The 15,692-nt window shown below is 39.5% G+C and overlaps 1 protein-coding gene across 1 annotated transcript in view; it reads right to left on the reverse strand.

The window, feature by feature from the left end:
* tspan33b (tetraspanin 33b) overlaps positions 1-15,692 on the reverse strand; it is a 48,580-nt gene that overhangs the window by 23,426 nt on the left and 9,462 nt on the right. Inside the window, exons 2-4 of the mRNA XM_033968776.2 lie at positions 8,314-8,371; positions 8,058-8,185; positions 7,909-7,983 (exon numbers count right to left, since the gene is read on the reverse strand). Coding sequence (XP_033824667.1) covers positions 7,909-7,983; positions 8,058-8,185; positions 8,314-8,371 — 261 coding nt within the window. The remainder of the gene's footprint in view (positions 1-7,908; positions 7,984-8,057; positions 8,186-8,313; positions 8,372-15,692) is intronic.

The following is a 15,692-nucleotide window of genomic DNA, read 5'->3' on the forward strand; positions in this document are numbered from 1 at the left end:
GACGTCGGCTAAAATAATGTTTAAATGATGCAATCTATAAAACAAAGTCAATTTGTGATGTATGTTTACAATCTGAACCGATATTTGGGAGGTGTCCTAACCACAACACTGCTGTCATAATAAACTCCTTTAGGATCAATACTGAAAGCACACGGAGGTTTATTTGAACTGTGCCGGATAATTACGCTAACCATTTGTTATTATAATGGGGTAATTTTCATCATCTCTAATCGAGCCACATAAACACAAGCCCTGAAGAAATATAAATGAAATGCAATGATGTGATTGAATAAAACGCACGGCTGATTTGAGCACGGCGCGTTCCAGAGGTTGTTTTGGCTACGTTCAGTTAGCTTTCAGTGCTGTAAACGCACGCACCTTTGCTGTGCTAACGAAGCTTTGTGTGTTAATATACGGCTTTTACCATTCTTCTTTATAAAGACAGAGATTGAGAGAGTGTTAAATGCAAATCTCTTTAATTTCATATTCTCCAAAACAAGTGGGGCACCGCGTCTACAGGCGTAGTTCAGACATAATGCATGCTAATAGCGTCACGCTGTATGCATATGAGCCACTGAACTTGGAAATTTCATTACGCTCCAAATGAACTTGCGCTAGTGTTTAGCTCGAGGCGTTTGTGTGCGGTTCATCTGGCACTGAAGTTATACGCTCAAAACAGTTCCTTGTTTTTTTCTATACATGCTCGTTATGATCATTATATTATCATGATGTGGATGTTCTCCCACTGGTTTGTTTGCTATGGGCTAGCTCCGAGCTAGCCCATCAGCTAGCCCGGAGTTAGCTTATGGGCTAAACTGCTGTCCATAGACTGTAGAAAGAACTGAATTAAGTGAGTACGACATCACCCACAACGTTCAGCTCCAAATGAAGCTCATCTAGGCTAGAGCAGTTATAGGGTATAGAGTTTCATATTTGGAATTCCGACCGCGAGTATCATAGCAACCAAAGAGCCTATCAGGAGCGAGACTGCTGAAGGTAATGGCCCAAACCTGAGCGACCTCAAGGAAAGAAGGCGCCTGATTTGTCTGTTATTAATGTTCATATCTTGATTTACAGACACAATAGTGAAAAAAAAACAGGATCATGTAGAGGGTTAATATGAACATTTAAGACCAAAATGACGAGTATTTCAACAGAAAGTGAACTAGAGCCAATGTCAATGGAGCCAAAAGTGTGCTCATGATCACTCTCTATCTGGAACATGACGGCTAGCGAGTTAGCTATGTCCATTTACTTATACAGTCTATGTGTGGCACTGTAGTTAGCTTGTGAGTTAAGCTGCTGTTACACTTCACTGTGTCATTAGCAACTTAAGGGAGCGAGGCTGAAATGGAACGTCTGACTCCTCTGACGCCAGGAACATTTGAGTCATTTTGCAGTGGAAACGAGGCTTCGAGGGCTGTCAGGACGGGTGGTGTTATCTGCTACAGCTGCTACACAACGCGGTCGCTGGAGTTCTGATGGTTTTGTAGGCGACTGATGGAAGAAAGTGGGCGCCTGAAGAAGTCTCAAAGCTCTTATGATCAGATTTATGTCAAAATTATAGCTTTATCTATGTTAACCGGCTCAGACATGATTTGTTTTGTAGCGCTTTACCGGGACTAGCTCATTAAAGGAGTACCGTGTAACTTTTCTATTCGAGGGTCTATCACCAGCAGCTCGTTTCCATGGAGATGCAGAGATGTGGAGATGTTGCTGCTTTGCCTGCAATGTTCTACAGTGGGATTCAACTTGTAATATCTCCTTGGAATCTCCAGGTGAAGTCCATCAGGCCAAGTTACAGACCAGATCTGTGGAAAGGCGATTTATTATTCGTCCATCTACATCTCCAAAGCCCAAAATGCTCTGTTCTACCTTGTGATGTCATGAAGTGGTAGTTTTCAAGTGAACAGCTCCTTTTCCCTTTAGTTCAGTAGAGAAAAGTGGCAATTCCAGGACTGAAATGATCCAAATTATTCTGGAAAATGAAGGCGTGTGGAGTTTAAAAACACAGTGGAGCACTTCCTGTATTACCACATGATGACATCACAAGGTGGAACAGAGTGTTTTCTGTTTGAACTCTGTGTGTGTGAATGAAACAAAACACAACTCCAGGTCTGTTTGTGACGAGAAAACAACATTATAACTCGCTTTAGTGAAGGTCAGATGTTCTAGTCCCAGAAGTGTCTCCATCATAACCTGTTTCACAACAAACTCAAAGGGATTCTTGAGTTTCTTTTTTATGCAGCTGTATTATGTTTTCACTTCACACGTGTACAGTCACCTATAGCCTGTGAGTAGAGTCAGACAAAGACGCCTAGACCTTGTGCGTACAGAAAACTGTGTAACCCGACAAAGAAGTTACCTCGTGACCACATGAAGACACGTGAACACATGTGTCACCCAGGGCTCTGTTCAACTGTAAACTCTGTGGAGACATTTATGAGTCAAGAGCCACAGACACTGGTCATCAGGAACTAACTTATACACAAACCTGCACTTTAATGTTCCAGACGGACTTACAGTGAAGCTAATAAGTATTTGAACACCTGAAAAAATCAACGTTAATATTTGGTACAGTAGCCTTTGTTTGCAATTCAAGCTGATAGACGGGTGTTCAAATACTTATCTGCCTCACTGTATACTGAGATATAAATATGGGACACGTGAAAAAGAGTCTGGATGATCTCAGGGGGTCGTCTGTGTAAAGAAAGATAAAGAAAGAAGAAGATAAAGAGGAAAAGGAAGATGAAGGAGGAGAAGGAAGAGGAAGAGTAAAAGAAAGAACAAGAAGGAGGAGGAAGAGGAAGAAGAAGGAGAGGAGGAAAAGGAAGAGGAAGAAATATGTTTATTTAAAGGCACACTATGAAACTTTTCTGGTGGTGGGTCCACTACCTGAGTGTCTCCAGAAGTCATTACTTTGCCTGAAATGTTCCACAGTGTAGTATTAAAATTATTTATCTCTTTGACGGCAACTTGGGAGAGTGCACTGATCCAAAGGTTGCCGGTTCGACTCTCGGTCTTGACTGAAAACACTGGTAGAGCGGTCAAACCCACAGGTTGTCGGTGCGATTCCAGCTCCCACAGATGAACACTGTCATTGTGTCCTTGGGCAAGACACTTAAGCGCCCTCCCCTCACTGTCTGTGTATGAATGGGTGAGCGGTTCTAAGTGACTTGAAGGTGGAAAAGCGCTGTATAAAAATGACCGTTTACCGCAGTGTAGCATTAAACTGATTTATCTCCATGAAGTCGACTCGGTGACGACATCAGGCCAAGTTACGGGTCAGATCTGTGGAGAGGGTTTTAATGGTGTTATTGAGCAATAAAAAGCCCCGTTATTGAATAAGTGAAAGATAGATGAATGTGAGGCCATACTGTGGAACTTTCCAGACAAAGCAATAACATCTCCACGGTGGCGTAAAGGTTACATAGTGCAGCTTTAAAACGCGGGGAGTGTGAGAGTGAACAGTTATAGCCTTTTATGTGACTTTATCTCAACCACAGCACAGCAGTCAAATAAACACTAAAGGGTCATTTTTATATCGCACTTTTCCACCTTCAAGACTCTGAGAGGCTTTATCAAGGAACCACACACACATTCACACACACACACAGGGGGAGAGAGGGATTAAGTGTCTTGCCCAAGGACACAACAACAGCATTCATCTGTGGGAGCTGGAATCGCACCACCCACCTTCAGATCAGTGGACAAATGCACTACTACCACTACTACTACTACTACAACTAGACAAGTTTATCTCTACAGCAGAATTCGTACACAAGAATAAGAAAGACTAAAATCACAAAACAACAAATCAAAACATAAATAATCATCATAAAAGTAACATTAAAAGAGAAAAGTGCAGAATAAAACCCTTTCAGTCACAGAAGATAAACAGAACAGAGTCTGGATTTAAACTGTCTCACATCTTCAGGAAGTGAGACAGGTTTAAACTGCACAAAACTGAAACGGCGATTCACCAGGTTTAGACCAGACTCTGGACCATCAGGGGCCAGGACTAAACACCAGGGCTAAAACAAGACTAAACTGGAACTAAACCAGGACCTGGACTATAGGAGGATTAAACCAGTACTAAACCGGGACTGAACCCGGACTAAACCGGGATTAAAACAAGACTAAACCAGGACTAAAACAAGACTAAACTGGAACTAAACTAGGACTAAAACAAGACTAAACCAGGACTGAACCAGGACTAAACCAGGACTAAAACAAGACTAAACCAGGACTGAACCAGGACTATAGGAGGATTAAACCAGGACTAAACCGGGACTGAACCGGAACTAAAACAAGACTAAACCGGGACTACATCAGATCTAAACCGGGACTAAACCAGGAGGCGGGTCCCTGAAGTCCTCAGAGTGTGAGATGATTCATATGGCACTAACATACAACTATGATGAATACTACTACTACTACTACTACTACTACTACTGCTACTACTACTACTACTCTCTCTAACACAATATAGCAGTAATATTTAGGAGTTCTACATGAAAATAAAGCCAAGAGTCCTGTAATAAAAGGCACATATGGGATGTTCTGAATGTGCTATGCTCCACATTAGCTTCATTCTACATATTTTGAACGTTCTCCTGCTCTGTGGCCCATTATATTTTGAATGTTCTCCTGCTCTGTGGCCCATTATATTTTGAATGTTCTAGTTCTCTGTGGCCCATTATATTTTGTATATTCTCCTGCTCTGTGGCCTGTTTTTCCCGACGCTTCAGGGTATAACGTGTTTCTTTCCGGTCCAAACTCTGCCTCTAAACATTCTGCAGCAGGGGCCGTGTCCATTTTCTGTAATAACACCGTTACATTGGGCGCACACAACGATTATGACCAACATTTGTAGCTTTTCCAAATGAAATAGACTCAGATCATTTACAGTAGCAGGCCTCCTCTTCTCGCTCTAGTTGCTAACAGCACACTCCGCTAGCTGCTCCGACGCGTGGCTAATCATACGCATAATATCACTTCACTGAAATCAGTTTTTAAGTAGTAGTTGTTGAAAGCTCTACAAATATGTGACCTGTGTTTTGGAGAGCTGTGTGGAGAGTTTACGCTGGAGCTGGTGCGTGGAATGGAGGCGTTTGTGCACTTTTGACACGAGCTAATACGAGCTAAATACTCACAACGTAATTTGGCTAATGGTTGAAATCTAACTTCAGATAACACGAATTTCAAAACTTGGATTTTAATACTAAGAAAATCACACGTGTCGCAATAATGTCTTTCAATATGTGATTTAAACCAGCCATATTGTGCTTGTGTCTCTATGGTTCTCATCTCTGTGGGTCGTTTTGTTATAATTTAGACATTTTAAATCACAATATTCATCTAAAACAACTTCATAAAAGAAACAAGTCCAGCTGATTTCGATGTGAGCTGATGAGCTGATCACAATAAAGAGGCGTGTAGCTGTCGGCGCCCCCTGTGGACAGATGCACGTCGCACTAGAGCAGCGGATTTTTAAAAATTTGTACCAAAATGCCGACACGACGCTGCAGAATCCTACGAGTATCAACGATTAAGAAAATAAAACTGGAGAAGGAAGTGCGGACGTCACAGGGGGCGTGTCACAGTGGGCGTGTCACAGGGGGCGTGTCACAGGGGGCGTGTCACAGGGGGCGTGTCACAGGTGGAGGTGAAAACGGGGATTGATCAACAAAATGGCGTCTTGAAAATACAGAATTAAAAGATTAAACTCAAACATGAATCACTCCAAATACAACTTCAGAGGCTCAAAGAGAAAAAAACAACTAGAACATTGAGAAACATCTGAAAAGTCCATTTTGCAGAGCAGAGCAGATTTAAGTTGTTGCTTCTTTTACAGGTAACTGAGCCAAAGATCCAGTCTAGAAAATTAGGGCCGTTACCATAGTGATTAACAATTTAAAACTGAAAATTATATGTTCTGAATGGAAAAACGTCATCCTCAAAATACTGGAAGCTGAACAGTTCTATGCAAAGTGTCCACTGGCTTCAGAAAAATGGAAAATCAGGACCGTTGCCATAGTGATTAACAATTTAAAACAGAATATCGTATCTTTTAAACGGGGAAAGCTCATAGAGACTTTAATTATGTGTATATGAGGAAAAAGTCCTCAAAATAGAGGTCATAGCAGGAAGCTGAGTGCTTATACAGTGCCATAGATCACAAGAGCTCTTCATAATCAGCCACAGCCCTGACACGTCTCCACAAGGTGCAACTTTCAGTCCACAAATCCATCCGTTCAATATAAACAATCTAATATACTGTATGCTCAGAAGATGCTCCCCGGAGTCGTACAGCAGCAGCTCATTACATCCACCGTAACAACCACCTCCAACTCGGGAGAATCAATGGCTGCTGAGTCTTTGTGGTGGGTGGGGGCAAATATGACAAAACTGACACTAACAACGGGGAAAATATGACCAAACTTACACTAATGGGGCAAATATGACTGAACTGACAGTAACCGGTAAAGGTTTGGACTCACATTTTCACAGACTTTTCCTGTTTGTTTTCGTGATTATTTACATTATAGATTTTCACTGAAGACATCGATTTATCACTGGACACGTGCAGAATGGGACAAATAAAAAATAAACTCGAAATAACTTTAAACTTGTTTTAACGGTCACTTTAAAAATATATACTTATTCGTTCAGCTCAGAGTTCATTATCTACTGTGTTTTTTATTGTAACTCGGATGTAATTTGGACACGCCAACTTAAGCAAACCTAACACGCCCAGAAGGTTATCGTGTTTATGCTCTGAAAACTGTAAAACAAAAATATGACTGTACTACCTGCGCTCATCGACTGTGTTTATAAATGGACATAGCTAACCTGCTAGCCACTACGTTACAAACAGGAAGTGGTCATGGACACACTTCCTGCTCCATCAACTCTGGCTTCAATTCACTTTACATTTGAAAACCCCTCTCTCTCTGTCTCTGCTGCTTCAGACTCATTCTGGTCTTAAATGTTCGTATTAACCCTCTACATGATCCTGGGGTTTTTATTTCACTATTGTGTCTGTAAATCAAGATCTGAACATTAATAACAGACAAATCACACATGTTTTATCTCATTTTTTTTAGTTATTTTGAGGTTTTTTGGGTTTTTTTTCTTTTGCTTAGGTCATTTTGAATTCATTTATTTATTAATTTTTTGTTATTTTGAGGTTTTTTCAGTTAGAGTTTTTTGTGTTGGTTTTTTGTTATTTTTACTTTTTTTATTATTTTGAGTTCATTTATTTATTTTTTTGTTATTTTTTTGTGTTTTTTTCTGTTATTTTGAGTTTTTTTTTTAGTTATTTTGATTTCATTTATTTATTATTTTGTTTTTTGTTTTTTTGTGTGTTTTTTTCTGTTATTTTGAGGTGTTTTTTTTTTCTTTTCTTTTATTATTATTATTTTTTTAAATCTGTCCTCTCTCTGTCCCCGCTCTGTCAGACTCATTTTGGTCTTAAATGTTCGTATTAACCCTCTACATGATCCTGGGGTTTTTATTTCACTATTGTGTCTGTAAATCAAAATATGAACATTAATAACAGACAAATCAGGTCCTTCTTTCCCCGAGGTCGCTCCCGTTAGCGTTAGCAACAGGTTTGATTGAAGGGGCATTACCATCAACAGCCTCGCTCCTGATTGGCTCTTTGGTTGCCATGATACTCGCCGTCGGAATTACAAACGTGAAACTCAGCTCCAGATTAGCCGCTATAACTGCTAACCACTTCTTTATCCAGTCTATGCCTTCACTACAATGTTTTATATTATTATGTAACATGTATGCTCGCCTTAAAGTGCTCCTATTAATAATTTTAACCATGTTCCATTCTTCACTGGTGCCAGCAGAGGGCGACAAACAAACACAGTGAAAGTGTTAAAAATGACATACCTGATCAGAGTAGAAGAAGCCAAGAACCGCGATCACCAGCTGAGTGACGAAGACGAGTGTGAGACTAAAAGAGAACTAAGACATAAAATACGATGTTTGGTTTGTGACAGATAAAACAGAGCCGTATTATAAGAGGCGATGTGTTTTACGGTCTTGAGGAGGCGTATGTTCTCTCTGAGCGCTCCGATGCAGCCGCAGAAGGTGATGAAGAACATGACCACGCCCACCACGATCAGGATCACAGCCGGGTCGATGAGAAACGCGTCCCGTACTGTGTCTGGAACAAATGAAAGGTCCAGTATTACACAAAATGGACTCTAGTGAGCGTTAAGACATGTTATAATGTTGTTAACTCATAACAAAATAATAAATAATAATAATTCAAGGTGTATTTCTCATACAAACCTGTTGCTTTCTGGATTTTTGCATAAACCCCAATGGCGATAATCAACAATGAGAAAACCTGTGAAAGAAAGTAACAGTTATTTTAGAGAGTTCACTGAAAAACCACAGCCAAACATGTACAATAATCCAAGGACAGATTGATGCTCTGATCTGTACACACTCCAATTTTGTCCAATCTTTCAACAAAAGTAATGCTATTTTAAGAACACCACATTTTTATGCCGTTAGCAGACTGCACAAAATGTATGTTTTTACACGTCCTGCACATTTCAAGGTTCTGCGTTACACAAACTCAACTCTGTGAGCTTAAAGTCATGTTATAATGTTCTTACCTCATCAAGAACTTAAATGGAGTTGTGTTTTGTTTCATTCACACATGTTTAACACTTAATTATTAGTCTGTCTACATCTCCAAAGCTCAAAATGCTCTGTTCCACCTTGTGATGTCACGAAGTGGTAGTTTTCAACATTTTTTAACAGCTCCTTTTACCTTCAGTTCAGTAGAGATTAGCAATTTTTCCAGGGGCTCAAATGATTCAAATTATTCTAGAAAAGAAGATGTATGGAGTTTAAAACACAGCGGGCACTTCCTGTATTACTACATGATGACATCACAAGGTGGAACAGAGTGTTTTCAGTTTGAGAAAATAACTCTAAGCCTATATATGCAGGATGAACAAAACAAAACACAACTCCAGGTGTGTTTGCAATGAGGAACAACATTATAACATTGGTCAGAAAACACCGTAACATCGGGCCCTTTAAAGATTTAGTTGGTCGTTCTGGTCTGACCGCCGCAGCCGTCCTCTCGTCCTTGGATGCGTTCTCTATACCGCACTGACTGCTTTAGCGCTGGCACTCACTTTGGTTCCATCTGGAAATTACACAACTCATTGGCCAGATTTATCCTATAGACGCTAATTGTGTTGTTATTTGTGAGCATTGAGATTGATAAGTTACCGAACGGCGCCCATTATCTCGAACATAAAGCGCTCGTTCCAACATCGCACAGCTGGAGAGACACACTTTTTCTGTACTTGGCGGTTTATTTGTTACCGTCCTGCTGTGTAATGCCATAAAAGTTTGCATGGTGTAGTTTGATTACAATATAAGGAAACAAGATGATGTCACATGGTAAAATAAACCGGACAAAGTTTTAGAATGAATACGTTCTGCTGCTCGTTCAACCCGCTTCTTCGACGTTTAACAGTTAAATCTGTCAACTGGACAAATCGTTGTAAAAATGACGACGTTTCACTTCTTATCCAAGCTTTATTCTGCATCAGGGGTTAGAATTTGAGCTCTTTAGGCTGATCCATGTGTCCGTGAGCGGGAATCAAAGAAACAGGAAATTAAGTCATATTTTGAGGGCGTGCTACACATAAACCATAAAGAATATCCCCAAAATGTCTGAAGAAGCGGCGGCTTGGGTGAGCAGCAAACACGTCTTCACTCTTACAATGATGAGTCCAGTTGACAGATTTAAACTTCGCCTTTCGCTCTGGATCAGACCTGGACGACTGAGGGATTACACAGAGTCCTTCAGTTCTGGTCAGATTACTGCTGGACACTGCCTTATTTCTAATCTTATTGCTAATTCAGTGTAATGAAGACTAGGGCTGGGTATCACCAAGAAGTTGCCGATACGATACGGTTCGTACCTCGATGTGTGGGCCACGATACAGTGCATTTTCAATACGACTCGATATGATACGATTACAAACAGATCTGATATGAATTAGAAAAAAAGCCTATTTAATAATCAACCCTATTTTCACGAAAAAAAGAAACTAACTTAAAGACTGATTAATGCACATTTCTAACTAGAACAATACAACCTCAAAAAGCGTATTAGTCGTCGTCATCCACAGATTAAACGAGCTCGATAATTACTTGAACAAAGACACGTGCAGTTTGACAGATTTAAAGGATCTCCCAACGTAACTATTAAATCAATGCTGTGATTCTAAAACCAAATACTGCATTTATATTCACACATAGAGCGTTCATTAAACCTAGAATCATGCGGATTTGGCTTTTGGCGGAGTATGTGGTGTTGTGCTGCGCCTGCGACCCAACAGACGCTCGACTACACGTAGTTTTATGTAGGATCAAACCTGGACGACTGAGCATCACACACACGGGTTGATCCCATATGGTTAATCTGCCAACAAAGCTAAAACAGACAAAAATATTCAAATCTATGACGTACATATGTAACAAAATACATCCTAGTTTTAAAGCTGATCAATAGATGAAGAAGAGGTTTGAAAATGTTGCTACCCAAGTCGCGTGCTCAATGCAATATTCAATCCTCACTCCTTGAAAAGTCTAGTTTGGATCAAATTCTCTGCATCGTTTCACCTTGACTTGACACTGAAGCAAAAATCAACTTTGAAAAGTTTTTGAAATATAGTTTGAAGTTTGTTTTATGACTTGGAAATGATGGCACCTGTGTGGCCATCTGCCGCAGTAGATCAAACAGCATCTCCATCTCGTATCTTTGTAGTGTATGTGACGAACATGTTGCCAAAAGTGCTGTTTATAATTTGTGTGCCGTTCTATATTTGCATTGTCGGCCAAGAGGGATAGTGATTGGATAAGTGGCCACACACGGGTCCCAGATGCTCGCTGACATTTGCTTTATGTGTTTGTGCATCAGTGGAAAGACATAAAACAGAATAGTGACATTAATCAATAGATTTGGAGTGAGTCCTAGTGGAGAATCAAAACAGTGAGGCAGATTGTGTAAGAAATGATTCATTCATTAAACTTCTGCTTATTCTTGTTAGTGTGTTTTCCAACTGAACAGAGTTTATGCAGTGCAGCACAATGGCCCGACAATAGACTGTAGATATAAATGAACAGAGCTAACCTGCTAGCCAACGTGTTACGAATAGAAAGTGAGCATTTAAGTTGCTTTTTGTATCGTTTTTGTATTATTTGGATAAATCAATGTAGTTACTGTTACTGTTAGTACCAGTGCGAAAGGAGGATAGGCCTGATCTGACAGACTCTACACATGAACGAGCCGAGAGAGAAAAACAACAGAGGACACTGACACTTTGAGTTACGGTGAAAAATAATTTGCATTAGAAGTTAAATTATGAGTGGATTCAGGTATTGTTTTACAAATAACAAAAATATGGGAAGCGCTTATACCCAAAACTAATAAAATATACCTGTAACAAATAAAATATACTGTATTGTATAGAGATTTAAGTCCTTTTCAGTGCCTGTTACTGTCTGTTCAAAGTTCGTTCAAAGTTCACTGAGTTTGTGACCTGTCGGGTTACGAGGTACCAGTTCGTTCATCTCTTTGGGCTGGAAAAATGATCCTTTCTCCTCTGCAGCTCTGCACTTCATAATTCTGATCCAACAAAGAAACCTGACCTAAAGACAAGGCCAGAATAAAGTAGCTTAAAATAATGAAATGTATCACTATACAACCCTTTTGCTATTGTTTACATCCATTTCAAAGTAATAAACATGTACAACAATAAGGCTCAAAAGAGATTACCATAAGAATAAACCAAACCAAATAATGTAAATGTGGTACTCACTAGTTCTATTTTTGAGTGCATAGACAATACACCAATAAATTATCACAAAACAGCTTTAACGTACATTACACATACACTACAGCTTTAAGGTCTAATAATCTGCGCTAAAATAATCACAAAATTACAATAATTTGCACTGGACTTTCAGGGTAATTTTTACAACAGAACATGTGCTACTAGGAAAACAGGACAATTATAAGACTTTTTAACAAACAAATACGAGTCTTGTGCACAGCAACTTTAGTGAAACAACCCACAGCTAATCGTTTTGATGTCTAAAAAGAGTATTTTTTATCGTGAAAAGGCTAGCGGGGGTTAGCATAAGGCTATGGGAGGTTAGCATGCTAAGTTAGCACAGCACATTGGGACTCACACAGGGCGTCATGTGATCACAGGGCTACGGGGTTTCCTGGCCTCCGCGGGCCTCACAGCAACTTCAGTATCTTCAGATTTTAACAAACATTTGTCACAAACGAGAAAATAAATGATACTTTAGGTATTTTTTATATTGATTTGTGCTCACCAGTCTCAGAATCTCCATTCAACACGTCGCTCCACAAACAGAGTCTGGTCTGAGACGCGCGTGACGGGCTCAGCCTTGACCTGATTGGCTGAAGCCACGTCAGACTGAATTGTGATTGGTTGCTCAGTGTGTTTATTTTTTATGTCTTTAAATATTTTTTTTCTTCTTTTATTTCTTTTTTTATCATATTTAAATGAACGCATATATGAACTTATATTTACATGTTATTTATCAATAATTATTCCCATTGTGATTTTAACCAAGTTGATCAATATGTATTTGTTTCTAATCACTGGATGAAAAACAGTACATTATGTTTTTGAGGAGGAAACATTAGAACATGACTTAACATTTACAAGAGTCAGTTTTGTGTGATATAGGACCTTTAATGTTAATTTCATGATGATTTTTTAATGTTTTGATTTGTTGTATTGTGATTTAATGTTGTTCTTATTCTGTAAAACACTTACTACAAATAAACTTGTCTTGTCTGTGAATTCATTTTCAGTTCCTGCTGTTTTTTCTCTTTCATTTCAACACGAGATCACAAATGTGGCAATTAGTAAGCTCCAGATTCTTACTCTTGCTCTGTAGCGATCCCCATTTGCACTTCATTTACACTCAGTTCTGTCTTTATTCAAATGAGAACCAGCTGAAAGACAAGGACAACGCCATCTTTGCCCAAGATGATTTGACTGTTTCTTTCAAGAGGACGCTGACCTTCCATTATCACCACCACAGCCTCAGAGCCAGAGCTGTGGTTTTATAAACAGCAGGACAATGTCGTATTGTTACAGCACTAGCCAGGTCCTTACCGTTATTGTAGCACTTTACAAAAACAAAAAAAAATCCCTTACTTTGTGAAATATTGAGCTGCAGAGCGACAGTGTTGAGTATGAGTCCTAATGAAATCCGGGCAGATGGCGGTGGGTGCTAGAAGTATAATAGAGAATGCTGAGAACGCAACTACCCACTGCAGATAAAACTGAGTAGCGTTAGCGTTCTGCTGATTGCCTGGTCTATGCTAATTCCCCTCCTTTACGTGACCTCGAATCATAATCACACACCGGCTCCTTTCCGTTCCCGGGTGAGTAAATGTCTTTGTGTGGCTTCACCTTGGTGCCGCTCACAGCTCTGTCCTGCTTGTATAAACACAATAGAGCGTGGGTGGAGGTGGGTGGAGGAAGGTGGAGGTCTCTGAGTGCGATTCGCGGAGCCGTGTTCTGTTTATATGGCGAGTCGAGCCTCTCCAGATCATTTACAGTTGTTGTTTATTATGTCCAGATGCCACGGAGGAACGTCACGCCCGCTACATAATGCAAAGCAAATTAAACTTTAGAATTAACAATTAAAATACATAATCTTAATCTTATTCAAAGGTCAGAGGACTCTTGTAGCTTTAATACGAACATTTAAGACCAAAATGATGAGTCTAACAGCAGCAGTTACCGAGAGAGGAGCGGCGGTTTGCCAATGTAAAGTGAATTGGAGCCAGAGTCGATGGAGCAGGAAGTGCGCACGTGATCACTTCCTGTTTGGAACGCGGTGGCTAGCAGGTTAGCTACGTCTAAACCCAGCCCTAACTTCACCTTAGACCCCGACGTCGACCAGGCTGAGCTGTTGTTGTGTCCTGGATTTAACTTTTATCACATAAGTCGTACGTGAGTCTGATGATTATTTTATTTAGAATGAGTCAAGGCAGTTTAACAGTTCACAATTATTCCAGTCTTCTTACAAAAACAAAATTAGAAAGAGCTTTTTTAAACTTTCCAACAGTGATCACTCTGTTTAAACCAGAACATTCTGAAAGAGATTTTCAGCAGAACCACAACTTACCGCTCCATTGTGTCCAAAGCAGCGTCTCTGTTGTTGTTTCTGTTTCACAAAGGACCTGGTAATTTGTCTGTTTTGCCTTGGCCGATGTTTGTGGAATAAGCAAATGAAAGAACTGCACAAGCTCAATTTTATATAATCACAGTGATGGAAGAAGTACTGCATTTACTCAAGTAAAAGTACAACTACAGAAGCAAAATGTTACTCAAGTAAAAAATATGACATATGAAAAAGCTACTTAAGTAAAAGTAGTACAAGGACAGAGATAGAGGCCAAAAGTTACTCAAGTAAAAGTACAGCTACGGAGGCAAAAAGTTACTCAAGTTACTCAAGTAAAAGTACAGCTACAGAGGCAAAAAGTTACTCAAGTTACTCAAGTAAAAGTACAGCTACGGAGGCAAAAAGTTACTCAAGTTACTCAAGTAAAAGTACAGCTACGGAGGCAAAAAGTTACTCAAGTTACTCAAGTAAAAGTACAGCTACGGAGGCAAAAAGTTACTCAAGTTACTCAAGTAAAAGTACAGCTACAGAGGAAAAAATTACTCAAGTAAAAGTACAGCTACAGAGGCAAAAAGTTACTCAAGTTACTCAAGTAGTCAGGATGTTTCCACGAACATGGTAAAAATAACTCCTCAAATCAGATGAAAAGTACTTTTTACTTTTCAGTCCTGTTCAAAAATGTAGTGGAGTAGAAAGTACAGATACTGCTCTCAAATGTACTCAAGTAAAAGTAAAAAGTACACACTGTAAAATGTATTTAAGTACAATTGTTTGGCATTTGTACTTTACTTAAGTACTTGTACTTCGTTACCTTCCACACTGCACAATCACGTGTCATAATACACACAATTCAGCCTAATTTAGAATAAAATATTACACAACAATGAAATAAAATCACTATTGTCCAGTGTTTGGTTCTGACTCTGCTGCAGTCGCTCGTGTGTTTTTATTGAGAGTGAATAGAGACTTTGATTCATCTCAGGAGAACTCAAGTGTTACTTTTGAAGTGTTTTGCTAAATCCTCGCCACAATTTTGGAACCAGCGCAATTGACAAGACAAAAGACGACACTTCAAAGCACAAAAGATGATGCAAAAAATACAAAAAAACATTATCTTCAGAGAGTGACTTTGGTGAGTTCTGCTTCTCAGGCAAACTGGGTAGAATGAATAAAAAAACAAAAACTACTACAGTATATGCTAATATACAGTGGGCAAAAAAGTATTTATTCAGCCACAATTGTTCAAGTTCTCCGTCTTAAAAAGACGAGAGACGCCTGTAATTTTCTTCATAGTTTCACTTCAACTATGAGACAGAATGAGGGAAAGAATCCAGGAAATCACACTGTAGGATTAAAAATAAGTATTAGTATTAGTAGTATCAGTAGGATTCTCTCACAGACCTGTACCTTCTTCTTTCAGAGGCTCCTCTGTCCTCCACTCGTTCTCTGTATTAATGGCC

Source organism: Periophthalmus magnuspinnatus, chromosome 6 (genome assembly GCF_009829125.3).
Source record: "Periophthalmus magnuspinnatus isolate fPerMag1 chromosome 6, fPerMag1.2.pri, whole genome shotgun sequence".
Classification (NCBI taxonomy): Eukaryota; Metazoa; Chordata; class Actinopteri; order Gobiiformes; family Gobiidae; genus Periophthalmus; species Periophthalmus magnuspinnatus.